Genomic DNA, 17,740 nt, shown 5'->3' on the forward strand with positions numbered 1-17,740 from the left:
TGCGGGCCTGAATCATTGGGGGCCAGCGAAGCCCCCCGGGGGGAGGGTGCTGGGCTCCTCTTGCGGGCCCAGATCACCGGGAGCTCCCGGATCACTGGGGGCCAGCGAAGCCCCGGGGATGGGGGGGCCGGGCTCCTCTTGCAGGCCCAGATCATTGGGGGCCAGGGAAGCCCCCCCCGGGGGGGGTGCTGGGCTCCTCTTGCGGGCCCGGATCACTGGGAGCTCCCGGATCACTGCGGGCCAGCGAAGCCCCGGGAGCGGGGGTGCTGGGCTCCTCTTGCGGACAGGCCGGGGTGGGGGGGGCGGCTGGGGTCCGGCCCGCGGGCCTCCTCCCTGCGCATGTGCACCACGGCCACCGGGAAGGGTCCGCGGCCGCCAGGGGTGCGCAGGGGCAGGCGGGGCAGCCGAGGGGCCGGGACCTGGACGGGGACCTAGGCAGGAAGGCCCGGGGCAGGCCTACCTCGCGGCGCCGCGGGGCGCCCAGCGCCGTGCGGTCACCTCCACGGGCCGCCCCGCACAGCCCCGCGCCCGGCCCCGACGCCACTGTGGCCGGACGCCGCCCCGGAAACCCGCCCCGACGGGAAACGAACACCCCCAAACAACGGTTCCGGCGTCGCAGGGGACAGACCGCAACCAAAATCAGAAGGGGCTGGCCATTTCTCTGTGGCCACACAGCAAAGCCAGAGGGCCGGACGATTCCCGCCCTGCGACAGCAGAGGAAACCCCGGCCTTGACACGTAATACATCACACGGCAGGAAGACAGAGTGCCGGTGGTGAATCCGAGGCCAGAGACAGGCGGTCAGTGGCCCAGAGCCAGGTACCCTGCCGCCAGTCCCTCCGGGGGCTGCAGTCCTGGAGGGAACTGATCCCCAGATCCAGAGCACAGCTGAACCCTTGGCCTCCAACTCCACAGCCGGCCAGGAGGCCCCTCCCTGAGGAATCCAGCGGGATCTGTTGGGCCAGCTCCCAGAGAGGTCGGCAGCAGCAGCCCACCCCAGGGGGGTCAGCCAGCACTGGCTGGGGCTGCTGGAACGCACGGAGGTCTTTCTGCAGGGACCGCACACTCGGGGCCAGAATCCCAAATGTGAGACCCACGCCGGCTGAGGGAGAGCGTGCTCACACAGCTCTGCAGGCGCAGGCACAGGCCCAGTGGGAGTCGGCCCCTCTCCCTCTGCATCAACCTGAGCTGCTTCCTACAGCCACAGTAGGACATGTGCAGAGCACCCCACCACAGCCAGTAAGTAAGTGACCACTGGAGCACAGAGGCCCAAGGGAGGACAGAACAGGTGACCGACTTGACCTGGTTTGGGATGCGTCCCACGACTTTCCCAGTTTTAACATGCAGAGGAAGAAACAAGAACAAGGCAGGAAGCTAGATGCCTTAGCAGGTTTGGCAAATCATTGCCATCTGGTGCTGACAGGGAGGAGAGAATTCGTTCCTGGGTTACACGGGGAGGACTGAAGCCAGAGAGTGAACTCCCCAGTCATAAATCCCACCCCATGCAGAGTTTAAACCCAAGGTCCCTGCCTCTTGGGGGAGGCTCAAGGGGAAAAGATCATTAATCCCCTTAGGAGGTGAGGGCATCTTTTTCATTACTTCCTCCCAATTTCCCCGCCACCCATAGGCCTGCACTGCACCTCGAGGTTGGAGATCGTTCAGTCTGGGATACGACAGCCCAGAAACGATGCCGCCTGTCCACATGCCAGAGCCAAGCTCCACATTGGAGAGCTGGGGAAACGTTCCCAGCACACTGTTCGCTAAACGCATCAGCTTTGTGTCCATATCAGTAAGAGACTCAGTTTGCCCTAATGCGCCAGGATGTGCTGAGCAACACCTACAGGAAGCCCGCGGGGTTGGCTGGTGCTGGCCAAGACTGCTGGATTGCCTGAAGGCCTTGGCACAAGCCTCAAAGATGCCGTGCTGGACATCCAAGTGGGACAGGCCATGTGCCTTGAGACAGAAAGCATTCTGGAAGACCTGCAGGCACTTAGGACAGCTGTAAACCAGGGGGGACGAAGCTCCCTTGTCTTGCAGGCTGTCATCAGGCTTCTCCACTCCCATCGTGGGTCTGTAGGTGTATGGTATGTCCCTCTGGGCATTGAGCAGGTACCGGCCTTGACCCAGGGCAGGAAATGAGCCTGAAGGCCCAAAGAGAGGAGGAGGGGCAAACTCAGGGGAAGGGTATTCGCTGGGGATAGGAGAAGCCTCCACTGATGAAAACAAAGCCATGGGCATCCTTGAATCCAGACGAGCAGCTAAAGGAGAAAAACCTGCCTTAAGTGAAAGCAGGAAGAGCTGTGGTGACCAAAGGCCCTCCCTGCACCCCCCCAATCTCAGTATACCCATGTCATCCTCCACTCTCTACTCCTTAACCACTCCCCCCCCAGTCTGGACAAGGGGCAGGGGCGGTTTCCATGGCCCCTGTGCCACACGCTGGACTTGCTGACTTTACCGCTGCTCCACGCTCCCAGGGTTCACACGGGCCTCTAGCATCTATCAACCCATTCCTCCTGGTGTGCACTGCGGTCCTCTTACACTCCCCGGAATCCGCATGACCGCCACGCTTTCCTTTACGATGCTGGCCTCCCTCTTGTCTTCCAAAAGCCCCGAAGGGAGGATGCACTCCTCCCTCCCTCCTGGGACTCCCCGCGCTCCAAACGAGCATCTGCACCCCTCAGAGGTGTCTCCCCTCTGACGACCGGCGTCCCACCCCCGCCCTCCGTCCCCACGGCTGCGCCTGTGTCTGCCCTGTCCGTGTCCCCGACGGTCGTCTGACCCTCGCTCCCTCCCATCCCCCCGGATGCCCACCGGAGCCTCACCCCAGACTCTCTGCAGAGCCCTCCCTCTCGGCGCAGGGTCCTGACGCTTCCGGATCCCCACTCCGGACACGGCCTACTGTCCATGCGGGGCTGGATCTCCTGGGAGCCCTAACGGGGCCAGCCACTCCGACCGGAAAGGAGGGGGGGCAGCGCGTTCGCGTGAAAGGCTTCCGGGCGTAAACACACGCCATCAAAGGAATGGTTCCAAGAGCCTTTTGTTCCACTGAGCTGAATCTCATTCCTTCACTCCTTCAACAAATACTTAAGCGTCTCCTTCGTGGCATCTTCCGGGGATGAAAGAGTGAGCAAACCAGACCGAAGTAGTCTGTGCCTTCCTTCCCTTCAGAGGTGACAAATATTTTTATCGGACACCTGCTGCAGCAAAGAGCTCTCCTGGGCCTCGTGGGGGCGACAAAGACCAAAATATTGAACAGTCACCCCACCTAAGCACCTGGGAGAGGCGGGGGGTGGGGGAGGGTGGGTGGAGATGACCATCAGGAGACCCAAAGCATCACTAAAGAATCTTATGTAGGGGAGACAGGGATTTCAAAGGAGAAGGTCCTTTAGTGTCTCAAACTCAGCCCTACTGTTTTTCGGAGACAAGTGAAGCCCAGAGAGGTTCAGTGAAATGTTGGCCACACAGGTGGACGCCAGAGCCAGGATGGCAACCAGAGCTGGGACTCGACAATTTCTCATCCCATTATGTTCATTTTAGGGAAACTGTTCTGTGGCCCCTGAAAGTTAAGGGGTGAAACTAGAAAGGCTGAAAACAGAGCTGCCTCGGGGAAGGAGTCCCCTGAGTGCAAGGCAGACGGGTGGATCCTCCAGCAGAGTGGTCGGTCTGGCTGGCCAACTACACTCTGGCTGAGCGTGCTGCCAAGGAAAAACCGGAGGGCTGAAGCCAGACTCCATGGTAACTGTCTGGAAGGATTAAGCATTCCATCAAGATTTTGTAGCAAACTTCAGATTTTAATGAAGCAGCTTAGAAATGACAGGATTCCAATATAGTCTCCGAACACTCAGACCCCCTCTCCAGGTGAATCTGAGAAGCGTTGTGTGACACCATTCTCCCTTGGTGACTCAGTTTCCCCATTTGTCGTATAGAGGCCACCATTCTTCGGGGTTTTTTTAATATAAGATGTAAATTACACAAAGTAACAGACCAGTGGATTTTTACATATATACACAGCAATATAACAGCACCCCAGAGAGCTCCCCCGAATGCTTCCAGTCGGTCACCCAGAGAGCTCCCCCGAATGCTTCCAGTCGGTCATTAACCCCGAGGAAGGGTAACCACGTTTTCTGATTTCAACTCCAAAGACTACTTTGGCTTGCTTTTAAACCTCATAAAAATATAGTTATATTTTTTTGAGTACTTTTTCACGCCTGACTTCTTTCACTCAATGTATGTCAGCCATGCTGTTGTTTTCAACAGTTCATTTGTTTGTTTTTTCCCATTGCTGTGTAGGTTCCGTTGTATGGCTATCCCACAATTTCCTTCTCTTTTCTTTCTAACCGCTGACGGACATTTGTTTTGCGTTTTGGTCTATTACGAACAAGGCTACTAGAAGTATTCTCATACGTGTCATTTGGTGGATATAAGGACACACTTCTTATGAGTGTGCATCTGGGAATGGAAGTGCTGGGACCTGGAGTATGTGTCCGCTTAGCCTTAGTGTGTATGAATGGTCTTCTAAGTGGCTGCAGCAATTTGCATACCGTCAGCAGTGTACGTAGGTTCCAGCCGCTTCACACCCTCCCCAACACTTGATCCTGAAAGTCTTTACTCTCAGCCTGGCGGGTGGGAAGTGTATCTCACTTCATACCTTCCTGATGCCCAGTGATGCTGAGCACATCTGCCTGTGTTCACCGGCCACTTTAATAGCTTCTGTTCTGAAACATCTGGCCCATTTTTAAGTGGAGGGATCTCTCTCAATGGCCAGGGAGGAGGCTTGGCAGGCTGAAGAAACCAAGGTCTGGAAAAGCCGCACAGCGTGCTCACGTTACACAACATTCCCAGTCCACTGGAGTGCCGTCATAGAACACCAGATCCGGGGTGGGAGAAATGTACTTCTCACAGTTTGGGAGGCTGGGAAGGCTATGGTCAAGATGCCGGCAGATTCAGTGTCCAAATTCACAGACAGCACCTTCTCTCCTCACATGGAAGGGGCGAGGAGGTCTCTGGAGTCTCTTTTATAAGAGCACTAAACCCATTCATGAAGCCTCCACCCTCATGACCTAATCAATTCCCAAAGGCCCCGTCTCCTAATACCAACACATTGGGGATTAGGTTCCAACGTATGAATGTGGGGAGGGGGGAGCCGTAACCATTCAGTCTGTGCAAACAGCAAATCAGGCACATACACACAGTCTTCATCCTAGCACCTGAGTCTCTGATAGTGAATATGGTCAGACACTGCCCCGTCTACATCCCCCAACTTAACGCACTTACCAAGAATCTAGGAAGCAGCTGTGGTACAAAGGGCAAGAAAAAGAAGCTGGATGGATGAGGTGGGTGCTTCCAGAGGTCATGCGTAGTTCAAGTCCAAGTGGGAGGTGCTGCAGGACCTGAAGGAAAAGGCCGTTGGGTGAACCCAAAGACACACCAGAGCTTGACGAGGATGCAGGGAAAACTGGAACCCTCAGACATTGCTGGTGGGAATAAAAAAATGGTGTGTCTCCTCAAAACGTTACAGATGAAAATTTACCATGTGACCCAGCAATTCCATTTGCAGGTAGATACTCAACAAAACTGAAAACACACGTTGATACAAAACCTTAGGCATGAATGTTCAGAGCAGCATTATTCGTAAGAGTGAACACGTGGAGAGAAACCCGATGTCCACCGGTGTTTGAGAAGTGGATGAATCCTATGTGGTGTATCCATTCCATGCACTATTACTCAGCCAGGACTGAACAAGCCCGGAAAACTACTTGTCCTTCAGAGTGACAACGCATAAAGCCCGCAGGCAGGGTCACTGGCTGGAGACATCAACAGGTCCTAGCCCCAGGCACTTGGACTATAAACTGCATCGTCTTGGGAGGATTTTGAGCTAGGCAGGGACTCTACCATGTGAGGGCTTTGGGATTCCTCCGAAACTAGTGGCCTGAGGTCAGCAAGCAAGAAGCCTGGGGGGAACCTGGAGGTCGGCAGGAGTCAGAGGATGCTTTCTGGAGGAAAGCTTCTGAAAGGCCTGTGGTGGCGGGCTGATGGAAGCCGAGGGACGAGGGAGGGGCCTGGTGCTGAAATGCAAGCATGAGTAAGAATGAGGTCCGAGCAAGCGGTGGTGCACATCGAGATGGCAAGAGAGATGCACAGGGAACCCTAAGTTCTCGCTGTTCGTGCTCCATGGGCAGACTGCAATGCCCTGGAGAATCTCAGCGCTGCAGAGAGGAATTCACCCCGGAGAATACCACCAGCAGCAGCCCGCGCGCGGTCCGGGGTCCGTGCAAAGGCATTATTCCGCTCGGCGCCTTCACACCTGCTTTTATTCAGTCACCCCGCGAGGTAACACACAACCATTCCCGTTTTGCAGGGAAGAAGACTGAGGCTCAGAGAGGGAGTTCACTGCTCAAGGGCACGCGGGCACCGATAAAGCACCAACATCCCTGCAGCCGAGAGTCCGTCGGGTCGCAGCTTTACTGCGCCTTCGGAGGCCGAGCCCCTTCCCTACACCCCCTGTCTTCCGCCCCGCCCACCACGGCCCTTCCAGCCTCCGCCGGCCTCTCTATGGTCTCCCCTGCCGCCCTGTACACACACGCTTCCTCTCCTTTCCCTCCCAGCCCGGCTGCTCTATCCGCCGCCACCCTCTCTATGGTTCCCACCCCCACCCCCACCCCCGCCGCTCACACGGTGTCGGCTCTTTCTCGGAGTAACTCAGTCCCGGCCTTCGGCCTCTCGCGTCGCTCCGAGCCGAGCTGGGGCGGCCTCTCTGGTCCGGCTGGGCGGAAGGGGCGCCCACCGGGAGAGCGCTCGTACGGAAGGCCCGGGCAAGGAGGGACCGCGACCTCCAGGGAGAGACCCTGGAAAGACGGTGCGCCGTGCAGGCCCTCCTGGAAAAGGCTCCGGCAGGAAACGCGAGGCCGGGAGAGGAAGGGTCCGCTTTCCGCTCGGCCCCGCCCCCGAGGAACTGGGATCCCAGAAAGATCACGGTGTCCAGAGGAGGTTCCTGCCTCGTGTTTCATTGTTGTTTCCACAGCGCTGGACACAGACCAGGAAATTGGGAAATGCCCACTCGGGACACAGACCGGGGAAAACGAGGCCGAGAAGTAGGAGGGAGCTCGGCCAGGACTCGGGGATGTGGGGCCACTGCCCCCCTGACGCCCAGTTTGCAGAAGCTCAGTGGGTTTTCTTTTTCCTCTTAAAATAGGCGAGGTCGCAGGTCCCTGGAGGGCTCCTCAGGGAGGCCTGCAGGGCCCTCGCAGTCGGCTCCTGTCAATCAAATAATATAGGGGGGAGAGTGTGTTGGAGCTGGGTCAGGCAGGAAACTCCTAAAAGTACTACATCCACTTGTAAATGTGGGGGTGGCGTGGTCATTGTCACCTGTTAAGTTTTGTAATTGGTGGGAATTTGTTTTCTCATAATGTGCACGTGCATACCTTATTTCTTGTTTCAAATTTTGTGTTCCTTGTTGTGTAAGTCGCACCCCACAAAACCTGGATCTGCCCCCTGCTCTCACACTCAGCTCTCAGCAAACACTAGTTATTATTGTCGGTGTTATTTTCGTTTGCAGACCCTGCAACAGGAAGGTGTGAGGATGATCTATTCTTTGAGGATTCCTATTGGCTTAGGACTCCAGACAACCATAATTACCAGCTACTTATTCATTCACATACTTATGTATTGACTCATTAATGTAATACATGTTTACTGAATACCTGTCACATCCCAGACACTGGTGTGGGTGCTGGAGATGCAGGGGGAAATGATAATAACCATGGTCTCTGGGGCGCCTGGGTGGCTCAGTCGGTTAAGCGTCTGCCTTCGGCTCAGGTCATGATCCCCAAGGTCCTGGGATCGAGCCCCGCATCGGGCTCCCTGCTCGGCGGGAAGCCCGCTTCTCCCTCTCCCACTCCCCCTGCTGGTGTTCCCTCTCTCGCTGTCTCTCTCTCTCGTTCTAGTAAATAAATAAATAAAATCTTAAAAAAAAAAAAAAACCATGGTCTCTACCTTTATTTATTTATTTATTTATTAGGATTTTATTTATCTGAGAGAGAGCACAAGCAGGGCAGACGGAGAGGGAGAAGCAAGCCCCCCACTGAGCAAGGAGCCCGATGTGGGGCTCGATCCCAGAACCCTGGGATCATGACCTGAGCCAAAGGCAGATGCTTAACTGACTGAGCCACACAGGTGCCCCTAAAAATCAGATTTTAAAAATCATCCACAGGCTCAAGGGGCACCTGCCTGGCTCAGTGGGAAGACCATGCAACTCTTGATCTCAAGGTCATGAGTTCAAGCCCCACACTGGGTGTAGAGATTACTTAAATAAATAAAAAACAATAAATAAATATTATCTAGAGGCTCCCTCAACTCCATGTTATATTATGGAAATTTACAACCATAGAGAAAAGATGGAAGAATTGCATAGTGAACATCCATATACCTACCTTACAGGCTTATGTTTAAATGTCATCTACAGTTTGATCCTAAAAGATCATGTTCAGCTAATTCTTTTTTTTTTTAGCAGCTTCATTGAGATATAACTCACATACCATATAATTTACCCATTTAACTGATGATTCAATGGTTTTTAGTATATTTGCAGATATGTGCAGCCATCAGCACAATTTTAGAACATTTTAATCACTTCAAAAATAAATCTTGTACTCTCTAGCTATCACTCCTCTATTCCCTCAACCCCAGTCCACCCATCCTCTGGCCCTTAAGGAACCACAAATCTACTTTCTTTTTCTTTTTTTTTTTTTTAAGACTTTATTTATTTATTTGTCAGGGAGAGAGAGAGAGCACAAGCAGGGGGAGCGGCAGGCAGAGGGAGAAGCAGGCTCCCTGCTGAGCAAGGAGCCCGATGGGGGACTAAATCCCAGGACCCTGGGATCATAACCTGAGCCGAAAGATGATGCTTAACCGAATGAGCCACCCAGGCGTCCCTCTACTTTCTGTCTCTGTAAATTTCCCTGTTCTGGATAGCTTGTATGAATGGAATAATAAAATATATGGGGTTTTGTGTCTGGCTTCTCTCACTGAGCTTAATGTTTTCAAGATTCATTCATGTTGTAGCATGTATCAGCACTTCATTCCTTTTTGTGGAATAAAAAATAATTATCTTATGGATAATATATATCCATATATATCCACGTAATATATATATTACTTTTTTTTTTTTTTTTTTTTTTACTCAGTCATGAATTGATGAACATTTGGGTTGTTTCCACCTTTGGCTATTATGAATAGTGGTGCTATAAGCATTTGTTTACAAATTTTTGTGTGAACAAATATTTTCATTTCTTTGGATACATCCCTAGGAATGGAATTTCTAGGTCATATGGTAACCCTAACAGCCAATTCATTTAAAAAGCAGGGGATCCAGCCCAGCAAGGAGAAGTGATGTGCTCACAGGAGGGACAGAAGGAAGCAAGAGTAGACCCCACATCTTCTGATTCCAAGCCCGGGACTCTTTCTGCCATTTTATAGTGGCTCCACGCACCAGACTTCTGGCATCAGATCATGCAATAGAGTACTACATGCAATTAATGTAGTACCAGGCCATGAAGGACTCAGGCAAACAGGGGGAAAGGCAAGGAACCCACAGCTATTGAGCACCAGTTAGTTCCAGGAATTGCACTAGACCTGTAGCATTTTCCATCTGTGGTGCTCTCAATACAATCCCACCCAAGCAGCATGGCGCTGCCCACTTTGTGCATGACAGCTGGATACTGAGAAGGCACATCTTGCCCAAAGTTGCATAGCAAGTGGATAGATGGCTCTGAACCCAGTTTTGTCTGGCTTGAAAGTTTATGGTCACTCCACTGAACTATGGTCTCCTCCACAAATAGTTGTCTCTAGCTCTGATACCCAAATTCTTCTATATCTCCATTAATTTAGCTACTCATCCATTCATTAATTTGTTCGTTCACTCACCAAACATTCACTGAGGCCTTCCGAGGATGCAGAGATGAAACAGACCCAGCCCACAAGAAAGGAGAACAGAGGATGAGCTCTGTGCTAGATGCAGTATCATGAATTATCTCATTTAATAGAAGGAATCTCAATGAAAAACCATGTCACACCCATCAGATTGGCAAAGATTAAATCTGACTATCAAATATTAATAAAGACTTTAAGCAACAGGAGCTCCCATTCATTGCTGGTGGAAGTGTTAAGTCAGTAATAATTATAGCTAATATATAGTTCCTACATTACACTTTACAGATCATGGCTCATTTAATCATCATAGCACCTAACACTTAACCCTGTTAAATAAGTACTATTATTTTTGCTTTACAAATGAGAAAACAGAGGGCTACCTTTCTCATTAGACACAGCAGATACATACAGAGCCTAGGGCTCATGACACTTTTAGGAGCCCATGAAAAATATTTTAATTTTGAAACCAGAAGAAAAAAGAATGTAATCCAGCCTAGCTTATGTTCATCTTTATACCAACACAGTCATAAAATATAATTTTAAATATATTTTTTGAAATGAAGGGGCCCCCGAAGGCAGAAATGCCAGGGCCCATGAAAGCACTGGAGACACTGAGTGGTTAAATAATTTACTCAAGAGGGGCGTGTGGGTGGCTCAGTCTGTTGAGCATCCAACTCTGAATTTTGGCTCAGGTCATGATCTCAGGGTCGTGTCATCGAGCCCTGCATCAGACTCAGTGCTGAACGTGGAGTTTGCTAAAGTTTCTCTCTCTCCTTCTCCCTCTGCCCCTCCCCCTACTCTCTAAAATAAATAAATAAATATTTTAAAAAATAATTTACCCAAGAGCCCCCAGGTAGTAAGTGGTGGAGTTACTAGAAAAGCAACTGAATAATAAAGATGGGAGTTGAAGATGTTAATAAATTTTGATCCAGCAATTCAACTTCCAGTGATATAATATAGAAGAAGCTCTCTTCGGGGTTCAAGGAGACATGAGCAAGAATACTCACAGCAGTATTGTTTGTAATAATAAAAATTTGGAACCAACCCAATGTCCAACAATAGGAGAATGAAAACATGTAATGGGACATTATCATCAGTGGGATATCACACCAGCATTGACATCAGCAGTAACTAGACTACATGTATCGATGTATACAAATGTAAAAAGGGGAGGAGAAAAAAGTTAGAGAACATTAGACTGAAATTGTATCATTTATTAGAAAAATTTTTAGGTTGATTTATTTTTTAATAATCTCTGCACCCGGGGCGCCTGGGTGGCTCAGTCGTTAAGCGTCTGCCTTCGGCTCAGGTCATGGTCCCAGGGGTCCTGGGATAGAGCCCCGCATCGGGCTCTCTGCTCAGCAGGAAGCCTGCTTCTCCCTCTCCCATTCCCCCTGCTTGTGTTCCCTCTCTCGCTGTGTCTCTCTCTGTCAAATAAATAAAATCTTAAAATAATAATAATAATAATAATCTCTACACCCAATGTGGGACTTGAACTCACAAGCCTGAGATCAGATGTTACACGGTCTTCCGACTGAGCCAACCAGGCACTCCTAATTTATTAGAAAAAAAAATTATTTTTTTAAAGACTTTATTTATTTACTTGAGAGAGAGAGCATAAGCAGGGGGAAGGGAAGAGGGAGAGGGAGAAGCCAACTCCCCGTTGAGCAGGGAGAACAACGCAGGGCTTGATCACAAGGCCCTGGATCATGACCTGAACCGAAGGCAGACACTTAAATGATTGAGCCACCCAGGCACCCCTTATTAGAAAAAATTTAAAGCACACAGAACAATATCATATTTCGTATGTGTAGGAAAATAAGGAAGACATGCCTGGGAATGATAAACAGAAAACACAAAATCTAACCTCAGGGGAGGGTGGGAGAATGGGGGAGGGGTACACAATTTAGATTGTATCTGTAACGTTGTGTATTTTAAGGTTATTACCGAGTATGGGCAGTTTATATTACTGAATACTCATTTATATACTTTATAATAAAATAAATGCAAATAAAAGGCTCCGTATGTGTATCAGTTAAGATGGAACAGCTTACGCCTGTAGTAGGAACCACCACAATGGCTCAGTGGCTTAACAAAATAAAACGTTTTTTTGTACGCTACATAAATGCTGCATCTCAGGAGGTCCAGCACCAGGCTCTGTTCACTGTAGACGCTCTGGAACTCGGGCTGATGGCAACCAGCCGATGCCAAGCACGGATGGGCAGGGGGGATCCTGGCGAAGGGCCCGCAGGCTCTCGCCGCGAGCTGAAGGTGATGCACCTGCTCTCTCTGACAGTCCACTGGCCAAGGAAACCCACCGGGGCCACGACCAAATTCAAAGGAAAGTGCAATGTTACCATGTCCCCCAGAAGGGGGAGAAACAGCTCATTTAGGAACGATGGTAGTGTTTAAGCATCACCTACCATGGCGTCCCAAGAAAACCTAAGGGTGTTCAAAGGCGTCCATACCTCTTTTCTCATCGAGTTTTCACAACACCTCTCCAGTTTTATAGAGAAGACTATGTGTACGTGGCCCAGAGCGGTGTGGCGACTTCTCCACGGTCGCCCATGTGCGTTTCCAGACGTCGCACCGACCTGTGGGTGTTTGCAAACTCCCAGGGCCCTCGGGGTCGCTGACAGGTGGTCAGAAGGGACGCGGCACTCCCCCCGGGTGGGCGGGGCGCGGCCTTCGCAGAGCCACGCCCCCTGCCCGCCAGTGTGCGCCTGCGCGGCGCCTCTGACGACGGTCCGAGCCCCGCCCCCTCCCACAGCGACCACGGGCCTGGGGGCGGGGCCTGGGCACAAGATGGCCGCCGCGCGCCCGGAGCCCCCGAGTCCGAGCTCAGCGGCCCCGGAGCCGCGATCCCCGGAGACGCCGGACCTGGTGCGGGCGGGGAAGTGGCCTCGGCCGGGGACTCGAGGCGGGAGGAGGTCTCAGGGCAGGGGGCGGGGCCGGGGCGGGGCCTATGAAGGCTGGGCGGGGGAGGTATTTAGGGCTCCGGGTCTGGAGGCGGTGCTTCTCGGGGTGCGCGAGGGGCGTGCCCTAAGGAGGAGCCAATGAGAGTGGGGGCGGGGCCCTGGCGGGGCGGGGCCAGAGGAGGGGGTTGGGTGGAACATCTGGGAGGGGGATGAGTCCAGGGAGAGGTCTCAGAGATTCAGTTTGTATAACTAGGGGGCGGGATCTTCCGAGGGGCGGGGCCTCAGAAATTCTGGGGCTATTGGACTTGGGTGGAAGGTTGGGAAGGTGACCCTGAAAGACAAATGCGGGTAGTTATGGTCGGGGCACCCACGTTGGAGTGGGGTAATGATTCCGCAAGAGTCCGAGTGACATGTCTCGAATGCCTAAGGGAGGATTTTGGGGGGAGGAATGACTGCTCCAGGTGACTTAGGAGCTTTCCCCACTCAGGACTGGAGAGTAACAACAAACATTTCCTGAGCTCCTACTTAGGCTCAGTATATAGAGAGGTGAACAAAACAGATGAGGATTGTATTCTCTTCGAGCTCACAGTCTAGAGGAGAGAGACAATAAAGGATGTTTATTGTGCTACATGCTATAAAGGAAATAAAGAGTGAGCTGATAGAGTGGGGGTGAAGGGGGGAGCTAAATTTAGATGAGAGAAGTCAGCTGTGTGCCAGCTTATATTTACACTGGGGTCGGAGACCAGCCGGAGCCAGATCATGATGGGTATTATGATGACGGCTTTGGATTTTAAATGCAGTTGAAGCCATGGGAGGGTTTTGAGTGGGAAAAGGACTATCTCATTTCCATTTTCAAAAGGCCATTCAGGCTGCTTTGGGGAGGTAGCAGACCTAGAAACAGGGGTTCTGCTCAGGAGGCTTTTTCAGTTGTCAGGCCAAGAAATAATTGGCTTTTAACTGGGGTAGAGGAGAGAAGTGGCCGGATCCGTGATGCAGTTGGGACAGGAGTGGCAGTCTTGATAGGGATACTGCAGAATCCTGGAGGATGGAGAGCAGGATCTGGAAACTGAAGGGCCCAGTATGCTACAAGGGAGATGGGTGGTTTTTTGTTTTTTGTTTTTAAAGAATTTATTTATTTATTTGACAGAGAGAGACACAGCGAGAGAGGGAACACAAGCAGTGGGAGTGAGAGGGAGAAGCAGGCTTCCTGCCAAGCAGGGAGCCCACTGCGGGGCTCGATCCCAGGATACTGGGATCATGACCTGAGCCAAAGGCAGACGCTTAACGACTGAGCCACCCAGGTGCCCCAAGATTTTATTTATTTATCTGACAGAGAGAGACACAGCGAGAGAGAGAACACAAGCAGGGGGAGTGGGAGAGGGAGAAGCAGGCTTCCCGCCGAGTAGGGAGCCCGATGCGGGGCTCGATCCCAGGATCCTGGGATCATGACCTGAGCCGAAGGCAGATGCTTAACCACTGAGCCACCCAGGTGCCCCGAGATGGGTGTTTTAATAAGTGGGGGCGTGCTGGGGAGGCCCTGAGGAAGGGTCCACAGGCTCCTGGTTTTTTCTCCCCGCCCCGCCCCCCCCAGGTCCTGGTGCCAGATGACGGCCGCCCCGCCGCACCCCCGAGTGACCTCATCGAGATCCAGGTGGTGAGGGTGACAGACACCACGCTGGTGCCCGAGCCCCCGGAGCCAGGTTCCCTCCACTGTGCCTTGTGCCCAGCTGCCTTCCGGCTGGTCTCTGAGCTGCTTTTCCACGAACATGGCCACCTGGCGGCGGCGGAGGGCGGCGGGCAGGGCGGGGACCCCAGCCGGTGTCACGTGTGTGGCCACAGCTGTCCGGGCCCCGCCAGCCTACGCGCGCACTACAGCCTGCACACGGGGGAGCGGCCCTACCGCTGCCCCCTCTGCCCCCGGGCCTTCAGGGCCCTGGCGTCCCTGCTGCGGCACCAGCACCGACACGGGGTGGAGCCAGGGCCCTCTCAGGGGCCCCCGGAGGCGGCCGCGGCTCGGGATCGGAGGCCCGGGGCGCCGCAGGAGAGGTCGGAGGTGGTGCTGGCGGCGGCGGCGGCGGGCGCGGCGGCGGGGAAGCCTTTCGCCTGCAGGTTCTGCGCCAAGCCGTTCCGCCGCTCCTCGGACATGCGCGACCACGAGCGGGTGCACACGGGCGAGCGGCCCTACCACTGCGGCATCTGCGGCAAGGGCTTCACGCAGTCCTCGGTGCTGAGCGGCCACGCGCGCATCCACACCGGCGAGCGCCCCTTCCGCTGCACCCTGTGCGATCGCACTTTCAACAACTCCTCTAACTTCCGCAAGCACCAGCGCACCCACTTCCACGGGCCAGGGCCGGGGGACTCTGGCAGCCAGCTGGCCTCAGGGCCCGAGGGGCCAGGGAGTGGGTGTGGGCCGGGAAGCAGTCTGGAAGAAGGGCAAGGGGAGGTGGCCAAGGTGAAGGTGGAGGTCGACCAGTAGGCTGGGAGAGCAGGGCCGTGGGAGCATTAACAGGGGACAGGGAGTAGGAGGCAGATCGCAGGGGAGGGGGTGGGTGGGAAAAGGAGGCAGGAGAGGGGAGATTGGGGGAGAGGTGACAAGAGCTAACAGAGATGGCCACGAGCAGCTAGTGCGGGAGAACACAGCCAGTTTTGGGACACCCACAAACCCATACAGCACCTCCGTGAGACTCAGAAAGGCACAGACACCACCCTGTGGATGCTCGGTTAAATGTGAGGAACATGGGCTGGATTCCACTGCCCAGTCTGCCTGCTCGTTGGGTTGTCCTCGTGCAAGACACAGCTTGTCCCAGCAGAGCCTGAGCCCTACAGAGGGGGAGCCAGGGTTGAATGGAAGGGACAGAACCAGGGGCTGCCCTGGTGTCTCTGGGCTAGCCCTTCATCTGCAGAACCGTGGACTATCTTGGGGCCTAGGGTGGGCCAGGATGGAATCTTTTCCTACCTCACTGGATTGCACTGAACCTGGGATGCCTACCCACCCTCAGGCAGAAGACGCCCACCAGGTCCTCCATAAAGAGACTCTGGGATCCCATCACCTTGAAGCCAGAGGGTCCCCACGTCCTAGCCAAGAGCTCTCAAGCCTCAAGGATGTAAGCCTGACCATAAAGATCCTGACTCCAAGAGCTGCTCCCGCTCCCATGGTGGTCCCTCCTTAACCCACCGACTCCGAAGCAACAAAAAAATCCGGACAGAAACAGCCACCTAATATCCCTCTCATAAGGCTTTAGGTTCAGAGCCCATGGCCCCCAGGGCTACAAAGTAGTCTCAGGTTTCTCTGATTTCCTCCACTCCCAATGTGAAGCAAACAGCTTAATGCCTGACCCAAGGCTACCCCAAGGAAGGGCTGGGAGATGGTAGCATGGTGGGCTGGCCTGTGTACAGTGGGTGTGGGAAGAACTGAGTCACTCTGGTGGGGGCGTGAGGAGGACCAGGGAGCTGGAGGGGGGGGAACCTCCAGTTCTCCTATTAAAGGACTTTCCGAAGGGTTTATCTATGTCAGTCTTGTGTTTGGGGGTGGGGGCAGAGGGCCCACACAGTGGTCTTGCCATGAGCAGTGAATTGCAGCATCTCTCTCTCCAAAACCGTTTCATTTTTAGATCTCTATTCAGTGATACGTGTTTCACCTGTGGCGTGGATGTCAGGGAAGTTTGGCAAAAGGAAGGGACTCCTGTGATCAGCACGCCTATCAAGGAGGGAGAGCCCTAGACTTGCACACCTTCCTGTTCACCCAACACCTCCCACGAGATACCCCCTAGGTCAGAGCACCAGCAGAACTCATTCCGTTTCCTCCGAAGAAATGCCTGTGGCATGAGCATCCAAGCTAGAAACTGGGTGGGTTCCCGAAGCCTTCACCCCTTGTGCACTCATCTAATCCCTATCCTCATCCCTTTCCTGCTGTTGAGCCAGCTAAGTATCTTTGAAATCTGAACACTCTTCATCACCACTACTCTTGTGGGCCAAGCCAACAGTGGCCCCACAGTTGGATACCTACCCAGCAGCACCGTCTCCAGTCTCCATACTACTGCCTCATGGACCCACTGCTCCTTGTGGCTTTGAGACAGGATCACAGGCATAAACGCCTATAGGAGCGGGGTGGCTGTGTCAATAAATGAGGGAGGTGGCTGGATGCAAGGGGAAAGCACAGCACCAGTGACACATGGCAGCTGACACTTGCGCTCAGTGCTGAGCTTCGAGGCAGGGCAGGAGTTGGTGGCAGATCGGAGAGTGTGTGCTCTGTTTGAAGAGGGCGGAGGTTACCCAGCTCTGGGGGAGGGCACGCTGGGTTGCTAAATCTTGCAAATTTTTCAGAAGTTGCATTAGTTCATTGTGCAAAACCTTCTGATTTTCAAATGTTGGCAACTAAGTCAAACTTTATTATTTTTTTTTAATGCATGAGCTAAACAAAGGGTGTCAGCGGCTTGTGCCCAGCAGCCGCCAGCTGCCAGCCTCTAGCCTACATCATCTAAGCTTCACTATTTGGAATCCAAAGCCCTTCAGGATGCAGCCTCCCATACCCCAGCCTCTCCCGCCATACTCATCTTTTAAGATTCTCTGGAATAGCTGGGTCTAGTTAGACACACTAAACCCTCCACCTAGAATTCTTTGCTCACATTACCTGGCAAGCCTCTGTGGCTTTTGTTATTGTTCGGGCATGACTTTCTCCTCCGGGAAGCTTGGCCAGCCCCCAGTCTGATAAGGTGACTCCTCCATGCTCGCAGCCCCCAGCGATCATTCCACGTACTTTTATGGTGGTGCCCCGGGGCACTGGCACCAGGTGTGTCTTATGCTGGATCTTTAGCACGGGCATACGTTGGCCACGCTAGGTTGCTGCCCTCGTGTGGGTCCAACTGGACCTGCCCAAGCAGTGTCCCTTAACCAGCT

At 53.3% G+C, this 17,740-nt stretch overlaps 1 protein-coding gene across 1 annotated transcript; it reads left to right on the forward strand.

The window, feature by feature from the left end:
* The first annotated feature begins 12,725 nt into the window (after nt 1-12,725).
* Nucleotides 12,726-15,368, forward strand: ZNF784 (zinc finger protein 784). Its single transcript, XM_021682228.1, has 2 exons — nt 12,726-12,809; nt 14,436-15,368. The coding sequence occupies exons 1-2, from the start codon at nt 12,732-12,734 to the stop codon at nt 15,318-15,320; spliced, it is 963 nt and encodes a 320-aa protein (XP_021537903.1). The 5' UTR covers nt 12,726-12,731; the 3' UTR covers nt 15,321-15,368.
* Nucleotides 15,369-17,740: the final 2,372 nt, after the last annotated feature.

This window comes from Neomonachus schauinslandi, chromosome 16 (genome assembly GCF_002201575.2).
Source record: "Neomonachus schauinslandi chromosome 16, ASM220157v2, whole genome shotgun sequence".
Taxonomy (NCBI): Eukaryota; Metazoa; Chordata; class Mammalia; order Carnivora; family Phocidae; genus Neomonachus; species Neomonachus schauinslandi.